Here is a 19,961-nt window from a genome sequence, read left to right on the forward strand (position 1 = left end):
TTCTTTTCGAATCACATAATTATACTGATAACTTGTAAGGTCAGTTCAAAAAAAGTCTGAAAACCTGAGAATGATAGAAAAATATAATAATATAGGTGTTAAATTGAAGAGAATAAAATGTTTATTTTTTATAATTGTCGGACTTTAGTTTTAATTATAATTTATTTTGAATTAGAAAATATGAAGGGTTTAAAAAAACTGTTATTAATAGTAACAATTTTTTTAATCACATTCATTAGACCATCTTATTGTGTATTTGAAATGTATGCTGTAGATACAACCTATCTTATTTGTACAGCAAATACAATCTTGGTCTAAACCGTTCATTTTATTTTATTTTTCCAGTTTTTTAATTGATGATATGTAACAACCTTTTCCTTCTTATCAAATTCTGACCGTAGATGAAGTAGTTGATGGTTAAGATGGGATTGAATTGGTTGTATAAACGGAATAGGTTGCAAAATAAACCACTTGTATATAGTAGGACATTCTTTTGAGAACCTATGAAATTGTGATAACCTTGAGACTTAGTGCAGCATGTGCTATTTCATATGATTTTTTTTTCATCTATAGTTAGAATTAGTGTAGTGATTAACGTATATGTGTTTCACAGTGTGATTGTTTCGCATGTATTTTATTCACAATATGAACCTTTTTGACGTGTTTGTGAAACAAAATTACACGTAAATAAGTCTCAAATTGTGAAACGAATATATGGGAACAAACACATTATGAAACAAATATATGTTAACCAATACATTAATATTATACTTAGATGAAAAAAAATCATGTGAAATTGTGATTTTTCGAGAGAAAAAAAAGACGAAAAAATAACAAAATTCAAGTGAAATAAATTACACCAAAAGAATATCATATTTTTCTCGATAATTTGGCATCAATCTTTATATATTTTTTTCATCCTTTTTTTGTGGTTTTTTGGTTTCTCGGTTTTAGATGCTACGTACTTAGGTGTAAAAGATATCAATTAATATAGACGTATTCTGTTATATCAGTAAAAATATAAAAATTCTTATTTGTATTGTTGTAAAATTGTGGGGACTAATTGATGATGTTGAAATCCTGAAGTTCCCAAGCAAGTTGTTTAACAGTAGCGGTTGTTTAGTAGCGGTTAGGGAGTAAACAACCATCTAACGATGATGGACAGCGGGAGTCAGGAGCAATTTCCGAGTTTATGTGCTAATATCTGTAATAGAATAATCGATAGAAAGTGGCAAAACGATTTTGTTTCCATCTTAATTGATACGAAATGCCGTAATTTGGTCAGGCCTTAGAATGGTGTCTTCGACGCTCAAAGCTTCTATTTTCCACTTATGCCCTCAAATGGCATCTCTCGTGTTATCGTCATCGTAGCTATTACGCTTCTTCGTTATTTAAAATTTTTTCCTTTGTTGTTGCATAATGTCTGGCATACAAATATAAAAATTTTGCGAACTAATTCGACTTTTCCTCAAGTTGATTTATTTTATTTAATCAACGGTTTTAATTGCACTAACCGTTGATAGAAAGTTGCATTTTAGCTTGATCTAAATGTCCTATTGTTCAGGAACGGACCTACTTTGATGGTCACGGTGGAACATGCCACCGTATTATTCCTTCGTCGAAGGGTAAAAAAAATTAGATTCGTGAAAGGTGCAACCGTATTAATCTGTTGTGTGTCGCCGTATCTATTTTGAAACTACAATGAGAACAAGTTTTATTTGATAAAGTTGGTTTGCAATACTTTTATTCCACCCTAGACCCAAGTTCAAATCGTGTTAGTGTTATTTTCTTAGTCAAATGGTGTCACCAATTGAAAAAAATATCATATTTGTTTCTTATTGTCAAACGGTGCCACGTTTGAAACTTTTTCCCTATAGTTTTTTTTCTTATAGTCAAATGGTGTCATCCTTTGAAAAAAAAATTGGGTCCGTCCCTGCTATTGCTATTGTTTTCCCTGCTTGTGATCTTGGTTTGATTTAAGGGTCGTTTACTAAATGTTTATCCGGTAAATGCTTATAGGATCAATTTATTTATCGGATGAACATGACAAGGGTTGATAATTTTACTCGGTAAGAGCGATGACAAAGACTGAGAATCTTACCCGGTAAGTGAGAGTAACAATTCTTACTAGGTAAACGCTTACCGGATAAATTGTTACATACAATGTCGTTTTAGTGGACTAAAGCCCGATAAATTAAGTTAAAGTATTGACTCTTACTCAATAAATACTTACCAGGTAAGCGTTAAGTAAATTCTAACATTTTCGTTTTGATTGTCAGAGAGGTAAATTTATTGAGCATAAGAACAAATAGTAATTTATAGACTTGGAAGAATTGACAAACATTAGAAGGCCCATTTTACTTCGAAGAAGACGAGCCCAAAATAAGCCCATTGGTTGGTTATATTTTTGACCCATTTATCATTTTTTTTCCTTGGTAAGATAGAAAACAAATGTTAAATCTTAAGGGTCCGTTTATCAAACACTTACCCAGTAAGCACTTACCGATAAAATGTAGCATTATTGTTTACTTACTGGGTAAGATTCTAGTCCACCAAAATGGTATCGTATGCAACAATTTACCCGGTAAGTGCTTACCGTGGTAAGAGTCGTCGCGCTTACTGTGGTAAGAGTCGTCGCCCTCATCTACCGGGTAAGACTCTTGGTCCTTGTCTCGCTCTTACCGGGTAAGATTTTTGGTTCTTACCATGTTCATCCGGTAACGTAATGTGACTTTGTGTTCACTTACCCGAGTAAGCGTTTAGTGAACGGCCCCTAAGTAACTTAACATATATGGATATTTCTCTCTTTGTATTTAGCTTTTGTTTACCAATCCTCAGTACTGTTACATATCCCTATAGAACCATCATCGATCTCTTATCTTGACCCTCCACGACATGGTTGTTATGTGTGTCTCTATCATACAACCGACACTTCCATCATGGCGTAAGACTACTTATCCTGCAAATCTTCTATTCGATACTCTCTTTCTTAGAGGACTCGTTCTTACTTGACTTTGGCCTAGGTGTGTTACACTTTCTCTGGGACCAATGCTCCTAACCAGGCCGACTTATTTTTTGATGTTTGGTAAACGTGTTTTTCCTTAAAAGGTTTGATATGTCTTTCACAAACAAAAAAACTACAGGATTTCTTCACAAAATAAACACGAATTATATTTACATTTTAGAAAATGAATTAATGCCAATTGATTGCCTAGCTACACAATTTTTTTTATTAACCTGGATATCCAACCCACTATACGAGCCGACTAATCTCAGGACGACCATCTGCTTTGCACGTAGCCCGGAGTCGCCGCATTTGAACCTCCATGGCCACAAGGAGATTTTTGTTCCTCCTTGGATTTGAACTTGGGACCTCCTAACACTTTTAACCTTTGGAGTCAAGCTCAAACCAATCAGGCAGTTTCCTTGTGGTCACAATCTTATTATCTAATCATGGGATTTATTTTTATTTTTTATGGATTAATTGATTTGTTAAAAATTAGCTACAATAATCGCATCCAAAATGTCTTGTTTGACCGATTCAATTGTATCTATAAAACACAACATAACCACTAAAGTATAAAATCATTATAATATTTATTTATTTATTTATTTTTGGAAGCTTTGACCATTTCTAGATAATCCATAAGATTCTTAGGATCTTTTTGATGGATTAAGTTAAATTCATCACATTTTATATACATAAATTTAATAAAACATTAAAATTATTCAAAACAAAAGTAATAACACTAACAAATTTAAAGATACCCGTTAAACCAGATATCGTTGTCAATTTGTCTACCCATGAATTCATATTATAAGTTATAGTTATAGTTGTTGGGTGCAAGTGTTCTTTTTGTTATATCTTTTGATTTCTTGATTGTTTTTTTTGAAAAGACGGGATAACATTAAATAAAAAAGCAAAAAGCAGTCCTGACTAAGGAAATCTAGGAGGAACAGATACCAAAGAGGAAATGAATAAAGCCCAAGAAGCAAAAACAAGTGGCCAAAACTGAGAAAACAACAACAGAACCTCAAGAAGCAGTAAAAGAAGGTAACATGAACTATACCATCTTCGAAATAGACTGACTTTTGAGCTTGAAAGCAATCAAAAAGGACTGAAACTGGTTGTCACTGAAAAGATCGCCACAAGAATTTACCCTCTTGAAGATACAAACGTGTATGAATTTCCAAAGAGAATAAGTCTCAAATCTCAATCCACGGAACCGCTTGTCACACACCCTTCAATGGTCCTGCAATTTGCCTCATACCATCGTAAATAAACGACTCAGAATTGGAAAAGGCAGAATGAAGTTGATATTCCACCATTTAAAGATGTTGTTCCAATACAATGAAGGGACCTTGCAACCAAGTAGATAACGATCAGTTGATTCAGCATGATCTCTACAAAAACAGGCAAAGCATTGGATCGAGATCAATTCCTCTTTTGTTGAGATCTTGAAGAACCGATAATTTGTTACGAAGTGCCTTCCAAACGAACATGTTCGCTTTCCAGCCACAAGAAACATGGGTTTTAGTAACGACTTTTATCGTCGCTTAAAGTCAATTTATCACCAGAAAACAGGTTATAGAGACAACATGTCGTAGCAATAGCTTCTTGCTGAAATATGTCGTCGCTAAAGGCGCATTGCTGAAACTCACTTTCTAGTAGTTATAACTAGCTTGTTTCATAATGTGATTTTATAGTCGGGAACAGATTGTAGAAATGATATGTCAAATGAAAAAGTTTAGAAAACCTGTTGTACAACCTGAAATTACCCGTCCATTTTGTCAACTCAAAAAAAAGTGATTCTCTTGCTCTTTTTATTTCAATATTTTTCTTTGTAATTATATCATTTTATTCAATTAAAATGGTTTGTTACAGATAAAAATACCTGATAATTGATGACTTAAGCTTTGGTTCAAAAACATTTTTTATTAATTAAATCTCTTTAATGTTGACATCAATTTGTTACGGGCCCGTTTACCAAACACTTACCTGGTAAGTGCTTACCGGTAAAATCTAACACTATTATTTATTTACCGGGTAAGATTTTAGTCCACCAAAACGGCATCGTATGCAACATTTTACCTGGTAAATGTTTATCGTGGTAAGAGTCGTCGCCTTCACTTACCGAGTAAGATTCATGGTTCTTGTTTCGCTCTTACCGGGTAAGATTCTTGATCCTTACCATATTCATCCAGTGAGGTAACATGACATGGTAAACACTTACCCATGTAAGTGTTTGGTAAACGGCCCCTGAATTCGATTACACCCGACAAATAAGCGTAACTAATATTGTTGTAAGGATCAAAGTATTTGGTCAATAAAAACAATCCAATCTATTTTTTTTGATTTGCCGTTTATTCTACTTTTTTAACCATACTTGTAACCGAAAGTTTCGAGTTGATTGTGTCGTTAACATTTACTGTTTGTAAAAAACAATACAAGTTTAAGAATCATGTTGTCTTTAATAAACTCATACAACGTACTTAAGACGTTAACTACAAATTTTAAATTAAAGATTTGATTGATTTCTCATCAATCTCGTTATTAATTTTATCACCAATTTAAAATCCATAATTTATTATCGGATTTTATATTTAAAAAACATTATTTAATTATAGAAAAACTTTAATATAAGTATATTTAATAAAAATAAATAAACTAAAATAAAATAAAAAATAAAAGACCGTTACGTGTGGATAAATTAACCCGGTCAAGCCCAATGGACCGATTCAAAAATTCGAAAGACAAATAGATATTAAACAATGATTATAAGTTGATTATAATTTATGACACGATCATCTTTTATTATTAAGTTTATAAGGACAGAAAGGGGAAACTTCGGTGTTGACAACGACACTTTAGAGGGTGTTTGGAATTGCTTATTTAAAACAACTTATTATGTTTTTTTTGTAAAAGTGTTTATCAATTTACGTGGGGTCAAACTAGATTTTATAAAAAAAGTGTTTGGATTAGCTTATGGCAATACCAAAACGTAATAAGTTGATAAATTTTTTTTAATATTTGACAAATTTTTCTTATACATGTCAAATGACCAAAAAGATCGTCCCTGTGATTTTGCTTATATAGAGGGTCACTTTAGGGAAAGAAAAAAAAAGCCCGGAATTCGAACGGGGGGCCGATGTGGCTGGAGAATGGAATCGGGCGCCGATGTGGTCGGATAATGGATGGGGCGGCGATGAGGCTGGAGAACGGAATGGAGCTTCACCAGAGGATAGGATTGTCATCGTAGGAGAAAAGATTTATTAGGGTTAAAAAGGTAATTTGGTTTTCAAATCTGATAAGTTGTTTCTGATAAATTAGAAGAGAGTAACTTATCAAAAACTTTTTATTACCAATTTGGCACCGGTATAAACATTCTCTTTTTTTCCCCATCCAAATACTAAAAAATGTTTATTACCGGTACCACACCGGAATAAGTCAAAAAACACTTTAAATAAACAATCCAAACACCCCCTAGTTGTGATCAAGGAAACATAAAAAACGCATGTTCATTGTGAATAATTGATGTAAATATTTTGTAACATTCATGATAAAATATGAACATATGTGTTCTTGGTGGTTTTCAGGTTCAAAACCAAATATGCCCTTATAGTGTGTGTGTGTCTATATATATATATATATATATATATATGTGTGTGTGTGTGTGTGTGTGTGTGCGCGCGCGTGTGTGTGTGTAAAAAGAGAGAGAGAAGGGGAGTCAACTGAGAATATGATCAAAATAAAAAAACATGAAAACAATCAAATCACATGTAATATATAAAGAGATAATTAAATTCATACAAAAACAATGACCAAATAAAAGAATAAAAAAACAATCAAATTATATGCTTTTACGTTAAAATCACACACGATTCATCCAACTTTAGCAGTGACCTATAATAGTGCGTCATGCACCTGCATGAGCGGAGCTAGCACTAGCCCACCCTGAAGTTTTTATTTTCAAATTGTTTATATGGTCCAACATCCAATAACTAACCGTCAACCATCAACATATTAGACTCTCACAGGCTAAAAAATAAAGGCTCAAAACACAAGTGTCTCAAACTCTCACGTACTCACCTCTCTCTCTCTCTCTCTCTCTTATATATATATATATATATAATTGAAATCCATTTCATGTTAGCAACCCTACATTTGTTCTTAATCTCTAACATAAATCCCGGCTCCGCTCACCTGTACACCCTTATTGACCACCCTTAAGTTTGGTGTAAAATCATATGTAATTTTACATATTATTTGATATTTTTATATTTAGTTATTGTTCTCATATAAACCTCCATCTATCTTATTTGGTTACCTTTCTCGTTTCCACTTCGATCTATATATACAAATTATTACAACTTTATCTTCAAAAGAGTTTTCAAATTTTGAAAAAAGAAAAAGAAAATAATAAATAATTTCCTGTTGTTTTCTTGCCCCTTGTCACACCAATAATTCTCCGATTCTATAAATAATGATCCCAAAGGCTTAAATCAATGCTCTTCACCACCCATTCACAACATTTTCATTCCATTTTTCTTCCTAAAAAATAAAAGAAAAATGAAAATTACAAACTGGGTTGTGTTTGATTTCTTCATGTTCCTTTGCTTTCACTCTCCATCTATCAAATCCCAACAACAATACTCAGCAAATGAGTTGTTTTCATGCCAACCCACTGATTCATTCCTCTACACTTGCAATGGCCTCCTCTCTTCTTGCCACTCCTTTCTCATTTTCAAGCCCCAACCACCCTACACCACCGTCACGGCCATCGCCGCCCTCATGTCCGCCAACCCCCGCCACCTTGCCCGAATCAACAACGTATCGGAAACGGCCGTTTTGCCACCCGAAAAACACGTTTTCATTCGCGTCAACTGTTCCTGCTCGGACCACTATTACCAAGCCAACACCACTTTCCATATTACAACACAAGCGAAAACATATTTTGTCATAGCAAACGGCACATTCCAGGGCCTGTCGACGTGCGGGTTGTTGAAACACGCGAATCGTTTTAACGAGTTCAAGTTGGAAGACGGGTTCAAGCTGAAAATCCCGCTTCGTTGCGCTTGTCCTATGAAAGATCAAGTCGTAAGTGGCGTCAAGTATTTAGCGACGTACCCGATCGGTTATGGTGATTCTGTTCGTGACCTTGCTCAGAGGTTTAACGTAACTGCAGAAAGTGTGCTAAAAGCAAACGGGCTTTCTGAAACGAGCACGATATTCCCTTTTACTACGTTATTGATTCCTCTACGAGCAGAACCTTCGAGTGCCCAGACCATAATCCAACGTTACATGCCAGAAACCTCGGTGTCTTCTGCAAAGGGATCAAACAAAAAGAAACCGTTAACAGTTGGAATTGCAGCAGCGTGCTCGTTTCTAGTTTTTATGGCGTTTCTAGTTACCGTGTTAGGAGTGGTTTACAGGAGGAGAAAAGGGCAGGCAGAAAAGAATGAAGAAATGATGATATCGCCGGAGGATCTCCTCGTCGAAATCGCGAGCTTTGAGAAGATCATCAAAGTTTTTAGCTTTCGGGAACTACAGAAAGCTACGAAAAACTTTGGTCCAAAGTGCAGGATTAAGGGTTCCGTGTATCGGGGAGTGTTTGGGAACCAGATTATAGCTGTTAAAAAGATGGGGATTGACGTATCCAAGCAAGTGAACATGCTGAGCAAAATTTACCACTTCAATCTTTTGAAACTATATGGATTTTGCACGCATAAAGATTCGTCATACCTTGTTTTCGAATATATGACAATGGGTTCCCTCCGAGAGTGGCTTGGCAGGCAAAGATCAGAAGAAACTCATGGCTTGTGTACGCGGGTCCAGATTGCGATGGATGTTGCTCATGGACTTCAATATCTTCATAACTTCACTAAGCCAGGGTATGTCCACAAGAACATCAACAGCAGCAATATACTACTTGACAGCAACCTGAGAGCAAAGATTTCGAATTTCAGTCTTGCAAGAACGACAAACAACGGAAATGACATTAGTGCCCTCAGCACAATTATGGGTACCAGAGGGTTTATGGCTCCCGAGTATGTCGGAAATGGTTGTGTCACTTCGAAAGTTGATGTTTATTCGTTCGGAGTTGTGATGATGGAGCTGGTATCTGGGAAAGAAGCTGTGGTTAGAGAGGGAGGTCATGAGGTATTGCTTTCAACAGCAATTGCTACAATCATGGAGGGAAAAAATGCAGAAACTGAGCTTAGAAGCATTACTGATTTAGCAAATGAAGAAAATGGAAGCATGGAGTATGCAATGCAAATGGTGAAATTAAGTCTAACCTGTGTGAAACAAGATCCAGCAAGCAGACCAACCATGGATGAGGTAGTCTCTTCTTTGGTTAAAATTCAAGTTGATTTACAGATAGCTCGTTTGGTACGTGGGCAAGACAGAACAGGACAGGACGGGACAAAAACTTGTTGTCCGTCGTTTAGCATGACATTAGACTGGGACAGAACAGATCTTGAGTGAAACAAAAATGCACTTTTTTTGTCCTGACAAAATAGGTGGAACAAAAATCAGGGTGATGGGTCAAAATTGGTAAATTACTAAACTACCGGTGTCAAAAAAAACCTTCCACACGTCTTTCACCCCCTACCTTACTCTCACTCGTCCAGTCATGTTCAGTCCCGTCTGCATACCAAATGCACCGTAGCAATGATTGCCTCTGATGATTAGGCTGTAATGTAACTGTTAGCTAGAAAAAAGTAAAGGAAGAAAGGAAAAGAACATATTATCTTTTACCATAAATTTGAGATAAGATTGTAATCAATAAAATGAAATGGAAGATTATGGGAGTTTACTAATATGGAAATATATTACATAGCGCGGTTATAAAGGCATATAGCTTGAATGTAAGTATGTAATTAATCATGGTATGCTTGCATAAAAAGCATTCATAATGAATAGAGTAAACTACGCTATAACAAACGATTGCAAGGCTCATTCAGAAAGGAAAGTTCCCTGTCAATCGTATGTGGTACAAGGTCTTTTGAAGGCCATATTTAAGCACGGCCTGATTGCCAGCTCTGAAACCATTTCCATACACCTGGGACTGATCAGATTCGATCTGGTGTTTGAAGAACTCTGCAAGTTTCTTCTCTGACGGAGACCTTTTCCCTTGCCTTGATGATATGGATGCTATCTGGGATGTTAACCACATGTGAGCTAGAACCTGACAGATTCCTTCTTCAACATCTTGCCTCAGAGTTCGGTAGCCTTCAAGGGAAAGAAAAGGAGAAAAAGAGATTGGTTAATTGACTAGATATGTCTCTATAATGATTTGTAACGAATCCAAACAAAATGATACAATTTGTCTGGTTTTTGCGCAGTTGCACAAAGAGTTGTGGCCAAACCTTTAAGCCGTAGCCACGCATGCATCATTTCATGAGCTAAGATTGATCCAGTAAGCAACCTGTATGCAGTGAGTTATTTAGTACTTGTAAATTGGGTCCTTTGGTTAAATGACCTTCTGCCAGGTTTGCGAATGTCACGGCTTAATAGAAGAATGCCTAGAAACCTGTCAGAAGGTCGTGGATTTAAAAGCACTTATCAGGAGGTTATTTAGCTAATAACCCCTCATGGATATTGTTTCAAGTTATAAAAACAAAAATCCTGCAGGTATATGATGCAACTGCTGAGAACTGTGGATAAGAATATCCAGGAGGCAACAAAAAATACCTTGGAAGGCCATATAAAATCAGAATGGCTGTAACTTCGCAGTGGCCGGTCAGTTTATATGGCTCTATTCTCATATTTGGGATCCGATTTCCTATCCCAATTCTTGGTTGCCTCAATACCTGCCAACACAACATTAAACAAACCTTATAACATCATTCCTAAAATCTGGGAAAGAATCATTCAGCTTTAGAAATTCTTACTGTGCTGACAGTTTGTTCCTCGGAAAGGCAAAGTCCTCTGGTCTCGGGCATGTGGTAATGGCCCTGATGAAAAAATGGAAAATGAAAAACAGGAAGCAGAAACTTTCCCTTAAAAATACATACAGATTAAGGATATTTTGCTTACACTCCTCTCCCCATTCATGGCCTCGTTAAGTGCTTGCCTTTCAACCAAAAGTAAAGGTACCTTCTGTTCCAACTTCATATCCAAACCTTCATAAAATTGTTGTATATCAAAATAGAGGGGTTGACACTCGGTAGTATCCATGACTGCTGAATCAAGACACTCCAGGCACAGTTTTCGACCATCATTAAGAGCAGCATATCTTGTTTCCCTTGGCTGAAAATGGCAGCGTCCGCTTATTGTATCCAAGAATTGCATAGATAATACAGGTTTGAACCAAATGTAATTTGATATTAATTAAACCCACCTCCATTCGTTCACAGCTACAACACCTAGGAGTCCCATCACTTTCATGGAACGGGCAGTATTTCTGAGCCCAGAAAGGATGTGTCTTGTATTCGATAAAACCAGCAGCATTTGTTCGAATCTGTAAAAGGCAGTGCATACATTCGAACTATCAGCTGAGAAGTAAAATCTAACATAGAGGAAACATAAAATGGAATCTGAAATCAAATTGAATGTGAATAGGCAACATCAGATTATTAAAATTACCAATGGCTATATTGGTTTCAGCTTCTCAACTCTAAAATTGCAAGCTGTTAAGGCTTCCAACAATTATAAAAAATGCCCAGTTCTCCATTCTTATATTTAGATAGAAAATAAAAATGCAGGTTAATTTTGAAAGAGGCTTATCATGTAAAAGATAAGGGAATGGTCTCATTATAACTGAAAAGCAATACTTACAAAGTGCTGGCAAACATCACATCGCGGATGACGTCGTTCCTTGTAGCATGACTTGTGATAGGCATAATTTCCAGACATTGAAAACTACATGATAAATAAAGAGACGCAAAGTATCATTAACCTTATAAAGACAAACATCAACTAGATTAACAAAAACCCACACCCCTCTTTCAGCACATTGAGCGTTGCAAATCTATGTCTATTATTAAACCTAAGAGATTTTCATATGCCACCACACCGTTAGTTTGATGAAATAAAAATGTAGTAAGGCTGTATGCATCAGAAAAGAAATTCCCAGCTATATTTCATGGCAGTCAATACACATCGGTTTAGTACCTCGTATTCAGCAATCGGTAGGTTACATGCATGGCATCTCAAACATTTTGGATGCCAAACAGCACCCATGCAACTCAAAATTGGTCCATGACCAATTGCGGAATTGCAACCAGCACATATCCTACAAAAAGGGAGAAAAAAATACAAGTGATGAAATATGATGAACATTTTATATGCACAATTATCACTGAAAATGACTAAAGGTACATTTTTCAAATTAAATGAGTATGCAATTTAGTCTTCACCATTTTATATTTTCTTTTTATTTCTTCTTTAGCCTACCCCAAATAGTTTGGAAGCTTGTTATCATGTTGTGGATTGTGCACTTAGTGAAAAAAGAAATTGGAAGCTCCAAGTGATGCATTAGCTTTCATGGTTTATCACTCTCCATCAACTTAAAACTCTACGAGGAGTTTATTCCTTACTCCCAAAGGAGAAAGATTGAGGCATGGACAGTAATAGAGATTTTATATATCAATCTGTGGTAATTATTCGTTGTTATTTGTTTATTTTTGAACTTTATTGTTAGGATAGTATTAGTTGTATTTGTTAGTTTTTAGATTTACTATTGAAGATAGTTACTATCTTTTATATTTATTTTTAGGATAATTACTGCCACTGTCACCAAAAAGCCCCTTCTCAGGGCATCATTCTACACACAATATGAAGAACAACACTAGCACCCAAACACATATTCGTGCTGTTAAGGACCTTAACATTGGTTCTTTTCCTTTTGCTGTTTGGGGGTGGTAGAAACGAATAACCAAAACAAATCCTCATAAACTAAGGGCCATATATAGTATTTCTTGCATGATAACAATAAGTATCAGTGTGCAATAAATAAAAGATAATTTGCGGCAAGTATCATTGTGCAAAAAGCTTACATATAGACAAAACAAAAAGAACTTTCTAGATTTACGGTGGTTAAATTAATGTCAAGATGCCCAAGGATTCAAGTTGAGGGGTTATTCTCAGTCTTCACCTTAAAATTTTGAGATCTAGTATACAACCCATCTCAGAACCGTGTGATAAAGATCAGCTGTATAAAAATGCAGCAGAATGTGCAAGATAGATGGAAGGTTGACATTTTCAAGTTCAAGTTCAAGCCTTTGTTTCAGTTTTCTAGTTCACAGATTATGTTTGGGTTTGCAAGTTGAAGTTTCAAGTCTCAATTTCAGTTTGCTAGTTCACAGGTTGCTGTTTTGGGTTTGCAGCTAGCAGTTTATTTCATGTTCAACGTCGTCATTATTTTTTGAGTCAACTTGTTCACAAGGCCAATGTAATTTTGGGATGGCGTCTTGCATCCTATAAATTGTATCCTCAATTGGATCATTTATGATCCACCATCAGTATAGTATCTTTTTCTCCAAGGACAAAAAAAATACAGCAAAACTGCATGTTGAAAATCAAAAGCAAGAATCTATAAAAAAATGACTAAATTATTGTAGTTAAGAAAAGCAAAGCACTTACCTAAATCCTGTTGAATATGGGAATGACATAGGTTGGCGAACATTTCCATTTTGATTCACATTTCTATTCCGGGGTGGAGGCCCAACTTTCAGACTTTCTTGTAGAGCCCTTGCAAGATATTCATCTTCTTTCAATTGGGAATCATCATCTGACCAGCAGATTTCAGTTTTAGGTATGGTTGATGGCATTTTAATTAGTAGAGTTAAAGCAATTGCTGTTCATTACAATTGTCAGAGAAGTTACATACACTGCTATATCAAAGATCCCTTCTAATTTACTTGGAAGGCATGGACTAGTAAGTCAAATTCCTGAAATACCATCTTTCTTATCTTCATCAAAAAGTATGTGATCTTAAAATCATCATTTATGCTGTGTGATTTAATTGCAATGAACCTGTTCGATATCAATTGCAACATGATGTTCAATTTGTTTCAAAACCATACAGCAGCAAGTCAAGCCATTTTATAGATACATGTGTACAGCCTTGACTAATAATTTTGAACTAGCTTCATAAAAAGCACAAAATTCTAAGATTATGACAAAGATCTACAATTACAAAAAAATCTAACTAGGGACATTTATTGAGCTTAGGTGAAAATAATAATCTTCAAAAGATAAATTGTGATTAGAAAGTAACATTGTCACCTCGGCTCAATGAAAGAACTGTAAATTACACATAGGTGTGACTTTAACAATATCAACCTGAGAATGAGTGCAAAAAATTTAAGAACATGGTCAAATGCAATAAAGTAATCAAGTAACTCTGTTTACATAATTCCGCTTTACATAGAACTTTCGAGTCCAATTCCACCTTTCATGGTAGATAATAGTACAAGATAATATGGCCAAGAAGAATCTATAGTTTCACAAATGTTTATCATGAATAGGTGATTGTATCACTTACTGATCATATGTTTCCCTTTTCCTTCTTCTGCAAGTGATACTGCAATTGCCCGGTCAATATCTTCGATCTCTGGCTGTGAAGCCTACAAACGGTTTACCAACAACAAGGTACGATTAATTATGGTTGGCAATGTCAAATATAAACAAAAAGGTCTCAAGTTTGGAGTTGGCAGATGTAACATCATACATATCAATCAGTTGCCAAAAAAAGGGAAATATCATAATGATGAAATACTAAGTCCCCCAAGTGACTGCATATAGGTGACAAGAAATTATCTAATTATTACCCATGATGTAGGGGGATAAGTTCTGATTGACGATGTATTCTCTCCATATCTGCCATTATATCGCCTTTCTGATGCTTCACGGGTAGTGCTTTCAAAAATTCTGCTAAGCCAATCCATTATGCAGTTAATAGAATCTGTGTACAGTCAAAGAACTTTACCTGCAAAAGAGCCATCGTCTTGTATTCATGAATTGGATGTTCCTCATAAACAACAAGATCTGAAATCATATTGGATGCAGAAACAATAGGACCATATATAGAAACAGGCCAAAAGAGCTTTTCTCATAAATAGCTCAATTGTTCCACTAAAACATAACAAAACTCCCGCCACTTAATCGATGCCTAATGAAGGTGATAAGTTGAAGATCAACATAAATAGTCAAGCATGATGGGTTCTTATTTATAGCAATGGCTTGATATAATAAGCTAACAAGGAAACAAAACCAGTATCAGCTATCTGATGTGGTGTCCTAGTCCTACTATATATACCAAACCACAGCTAACCAAAGACGAATAAATGAAAGCTAATTATAAGAAATCAATACAAAGACAGTCATCCAACAGATTAGACAAAAACAATAGACCAGTTCCTCGTACTTAGTAACACTGCCCATAAACGAAACGAGCCAAAGAGGTCAAGCAAATTCACAAAAATGCGACTGATTTCCACAATTCATCGATAAAAGATCTCAAATTAAGGTCATATTTTCTTACAATTCAGCAAAATCTTCAACCCTCCAAAATTCAAGGCAGAAAACGTCAAGCTCCAAATATTATCAGGTGAAGCTCGATGATGATGAATGAAAAGCCACGCCATTGTATGTGAGTGAAAAATCGGAATATATAGAAAAGAAGAACGGTTTAGGTTCATGATTCCAAAAACTGTTACCATCATTACTGCTGCTATTGATTAACAACCAAGCACGCATTAGGTTTTCCCCTTTAGCAAAGATGTGACAACCTACGACACGGTTTCTTCGAACTTGACGATGGTTATCGATTGAATAAGCTTCCAAAATATAACTTTTGAGTTTCCATCGTCGGTCTTCCAACTATCGTCGATCGTTGATGAGAGGATTCCATTGTTCTCCTTCCTTTACATCAGTCCATCAGCTGTAAGACACTAAGATGTGACTTGCATGTCTCCCACAATATAAAAATACGAATAAGTTACACATTTTGTCCTTCACTTTATTACTTTTTCTCGTTAATGATTCAAATAATCATTATTTCTCAATTTTAGTCCCTGAAAGTAACACCGTTAATGTTTTCCTGTTAAATTATAGAGTCGTTCTTTAGGAAGTTATGGTAAATTCTTCGTCTCAGGTTCAAATACAAGGATGAATAAAAATCCTTTTGTGGCCACGGAGGTTCAAATGCGGTGATTCCGGGCTATCTGCAAAGCAGGTGGTCGTCCTAGGATTAGTCGGCTCGCATAGCGGGTTGGATATCTATAATAAAAAAATATATTAATATATATTTTGGGTTTTTTATATTGAATCTTCAAATTAGTAAAACGTATCCAATTGTCGCTTTGTTCTCTATTCTATTCAGACGTATGTTTTATCTATACTATATTATAAAGCATTTGACAAAAACTTTTAAAAATCACTTTTTATGCGTAAAGTACTGTTTATTAATGCATATTACTTAAAACTCAAGATTACAAGTAGATTGTGCGTAAGTACAACTTATTAAAACTCCATATCTGAATTCGTGTAACTAACTGCATATAAACATAATCAAATATAGAATAAACATCCATTTTAAATATAGATAATCTAAAATATAAGTAAGATAATCATTGAGTTCTAACAAAATATTTAATTATTATCTTTATAAAAAACTTATATTGTTAAACCAAAAATAAATTACTTTGTTATCAAATCTAAATTAAATTATAATAAAAAATTGAATTACAGAAATTACACCAAAAAAATGAGATCTATTAAATAGTTAATTTGATACTAATATCGATTTTTTTTTATGTTATCTTCAAATTTATATTTCATTCAAAAATCAAAACATTATTTTTTTTTACAAAACCATATAAAATCGTATTATATCGATAGAGACAAGTAATAAAAATTAAACACTAAAATCGAGATTTATCTCGCTGCATTGTGCAAATATCCTCATAGTGTTTTTTTAAGAAAAACTTGTACTAATTTTTCATCATTCTTAAAAAAAACATCTTGCATTATATTACAACTACTACATATACATGCATGTTGGGGTTGGGTGGATTTGGTAGCAAAGGTGATTTAGGTGGCCAAAAAAGCATAAAGCATCTTTATAAAGCCCTCAAGAGATTAAGCCATTAAGTATCATAAATCTGTTATGTTTTCTAATAAGTTCATATTTTGTGGTTTCGTAATATCAGCAATACTTGTTGTCATACTTCTGGCCACCCTCTCACCGTTACCCCATTCAAAAACACCTTCAAAGTCATGGTTGGCCTTATCTTTATACATCCAACAACCGCAAACCACTGTTGTGCCGCCAGATGCGCACACAGTGGCACCACAGGATGCTGGTGCCTTGATCTTCCATCGAGTTTTAACTGAAGGGCCGAAGAACACTTCACGAGTCGTTGGGAAAGCCCAAGGCTTCATCATCCCTGTTGAACAATTTGCACACTCGGGATTCAACATTATTTATCTGACTTTTGATACTCGTGAATATTCAGGCAGTGTAAGTATTCAAGCCAGAAACTCGGGCAGTGATCGAAAAGATGAGTTGACTGTGGTTGGTGGTACAGGCTCTTTCGCTTTTGTACGTGGAAAAGCCTTTTTGACACAAAAGGATGATACTAATATTGTTGTACCGTATCATATTAGTTTGCATCTAAAATATCCTGATCGGTCTGAAACAATACCAGGATGAGTTACAAATCATGTACTGATATTTTATGAAAATCACAATAGTTAATTGAATAATTAGAAATAACTATCACCAATAAGTTCCAATGATTTAATCACACTGAGTGTATTTGTATGTTCAAAAAGCATTATTTCAGTCATAATTCGAGGAAGAAGTGCACATAAAAAAAAACAAAGTTGGAATTTAAAATTCATCATCAACCATTACACAAAATTTGATCGCAATCATATAGATAGTATTTTAATATATATGAGGAGCGATCAATTGCAAACCACCATCATTTGTGAAAACCCTACAAACCGATCTTATTCATCCATTTTTCTTGATCAATAGTCAAATTTAAATAGTGTTATATTAGGAAATTAAAAAAAAAGTTTAATTTTTAATTAAAAAAGGGCAAAATCGGCAAATCACCCATATGAATCTGTTTCACTGTATGAATCTGTTATATTAGGAAATTAAAAAAAAATTAATTTTTAATTAAAAAAGGGCAAAATCGGCAAATCACCCATATGAATATGTTTCACTGTATGAAACTGTATTTCATCGCTGTTCTCTTCATTATATGAAACTGTATTTCATCATTGTATGCAACTATTTCACTGTATGAAAAACATTATTACATCACTGTATGAATCTGGTTCACTGTATTAATTGTATTTCTTAACTAGATTAACATGTATTTCCTAATTGTATGAATCTGTTTCACAATATTTATTTACATGTCTGAATTTGGTTCATTGTATGAATCTGTTTCACATTATGAAACTGTATTAATCTGTCATCTTCATTGTATGCAACTTTTTCACTGTTTTATATTTAAAAACAGTTGATCTACATCTTCCATATAAACGGTTTTTTCTATATTTACGTTTTCATATTTAAAAATAATTAAATTATTTTCAATATTATATTTAAAACAATTGATTTACACATTTCATATAAACGGTTTATATATTTACGTTTCCATATTTAAAAACAATCAAATCATTTTTCAATATTAACCATTATACAGTAAAATGACAATTATACCCTTACTTATTAAAATTAAAGAATAAAAAACGAAAATTTCCTATTGGTCGAGAGTGGTTTGCATAGTTTTCACGAATCAGGTGGTTTGTAATCTAACCCGCCTCTAATATATATATATATATATATATATATATGGCATGACGGTTATCCAAAAGAAAAGAAAATTTCATTTAGATGGTTGCTATATTTACGAGTTAATTTCAACGGGTTTGAAATCAGTTATGAGCTAGCTAGACAAAGTCATTGAGTTTATTTCACTTGCAGTGACTTCAAAATATTAATGGTTGTTCAAATGTTAGTTGGTGTACATAAGCTAGTTTGTATGTTCATGATCACCCTAAAAAGCTAACGGGTAAAGAAAACAATCATGGAAGGTAGATAACGACACACAAAGGTGTAGACTCGTTTTCGTCATATTATTTTTTTATCAATATATATATATATATATAGAGAGAGAGAGAGAGAGAGAGAGAGAGAGAGAGCTTGGTTCAAATACTAACCAAGATTTTTGTGTTAACTTTGTTAACCAATCTTGGCCATTGATTCTTACAATAAAGAGTTGTGATTAATCATGATAAAAAGTTAAATTTACAATTTCAAAGAACATATGTGAAGAAAGGGGAAAAGAGTATTTAGGTAATTTTCTTTTTTTATGTAACTTTCATATCATTAATTGGGAGTTACAAAATCAAAAAATCTCATTATTTTTATTAATTTATTTTTGTTAATGTAAGAACCATATGAAAACACACACACACACATATGAACCATTGTGTCAAATACGAACAAAAATTGACATATATATGAATTTGAACTATATAGCATTTATGAACACAATATGAATATAATAAGAATAGTTGTTACACAAAAATAAATAAATAAAAAAACAGGTATGAACACAATATGAACAGTTTGTGAACAATAGTTCTTTCATTATGAACACATTCAGAAGCAAACCAATATTGAGATATGCAACTAGTGTACATATGAACACAATATGAACAGTTTGTGAACAATAGTTTCTTCATTATGAACACATTTAGGAGCAAGCCAATGTTGAGATATGCAACTAATGTACATATGAACACAATATGAACACTTGTGAACAATTCTTTAACAATTACATATGAATTYGAATTYCRATTRTAGTCGTAGACGATTTTAACCTTTTCATTCTCATTGTTGTCGATATGTTTTCCAATAGGTTTATCCATATTACTCGGACGATATCGAAATCTTTACAATCGAAAATTCTTTAACAATTACAAA

At 34.1% G+C, this 19,961-nt stretch overlaps 3 protein-coding genes across 3 annotated transcripts; 2 read left to right on the forward strand and 1 right to left on the reverse strand.

The window, feature by feature from the left end:
* Positions 1 to 7,570: 7,570 nt before the first annotated feature.
* Positions 7,571 to 9,487, forward strand: LOC112510903 (protein LYK5-like). The gene has a single exon (XM_025116257.1). The coding sequence runs from the start codon at positions 7,571 to 7,573 to the stop codon at positions 9,485 to 9,487; it is 1,917 nt and encodes a 638-aa protein (XP_024972025.1).
* A 348-nt stretch (positions 9,488 to 9,835) lies between these two features.
* On the reverse strand, positions 9,836 to 15,566 carry LOC112511866 (protein DA1-related 1-like). The gene is made up of 12 exons (XM_025117690.1): positions 15,492 to 15,566; positions 14,779 to 14,936; positions 14,493 to 14,574; positions 13,589 to 13,736; positions 12,119 to 12,239; positions 11,783 to 11,866; positions 11,346 to 11,465; positions 11,042 to 11,254; positions 10,897 to 10,959; positions 10,697 to 10,815; positions 10,372 to 10,430; positions 9,836 to 10,234 (listed from the first exon to the last, which is right to left on the reverse strand). Exons 2-12 carry the CDS (start codon positions 14,893 to 14,895, stop codon positions 9,963 to 9,965), a joined length of 1,398 nt encoding a protein of 465 aa, XP_024973458.1. The 5' UTR covers positions 14,896 to 14,936; positions 15,492 to 15,566; the 3' UTR covers positions 9,836 to 9,962.
* Positions 15,567 to 17,109: 1,543 nt separating this feature from the next.
* Positions 17,110 to 17,762, forward strand: LOC112511867 (dirigent protein 17). The gene has a single exon (XM_025117692.1). It carries the CDS (start codon positions 17,118 to 17,120, stop codon positions 17,661 to 17,663), a length of 546 nt encoding a protein of 181 aa, XP_024973460.1. The 5' UTR covers positions 17,110 to 17,117; the 3' UTR covers positions 17,664 to 17,762.
* Positions 17,763 to 19,961: the final 2,199 nt, after the last annotated feature.

This window comes from Cynara cardunculus, assembly GCF_001531365.2.
Source record: "Cynara cardunculus var. scolymus isolate 2C chromosome LG 4, CcrdV1, whole genome shotgun sequence".
Classification (NCBI taxonomy): Eukaryota; Viridiplantae; Streptophyta; class Magnoliopsida; order Asterales; family Asteraceae; genus Cynara; species Cynara cardunculus.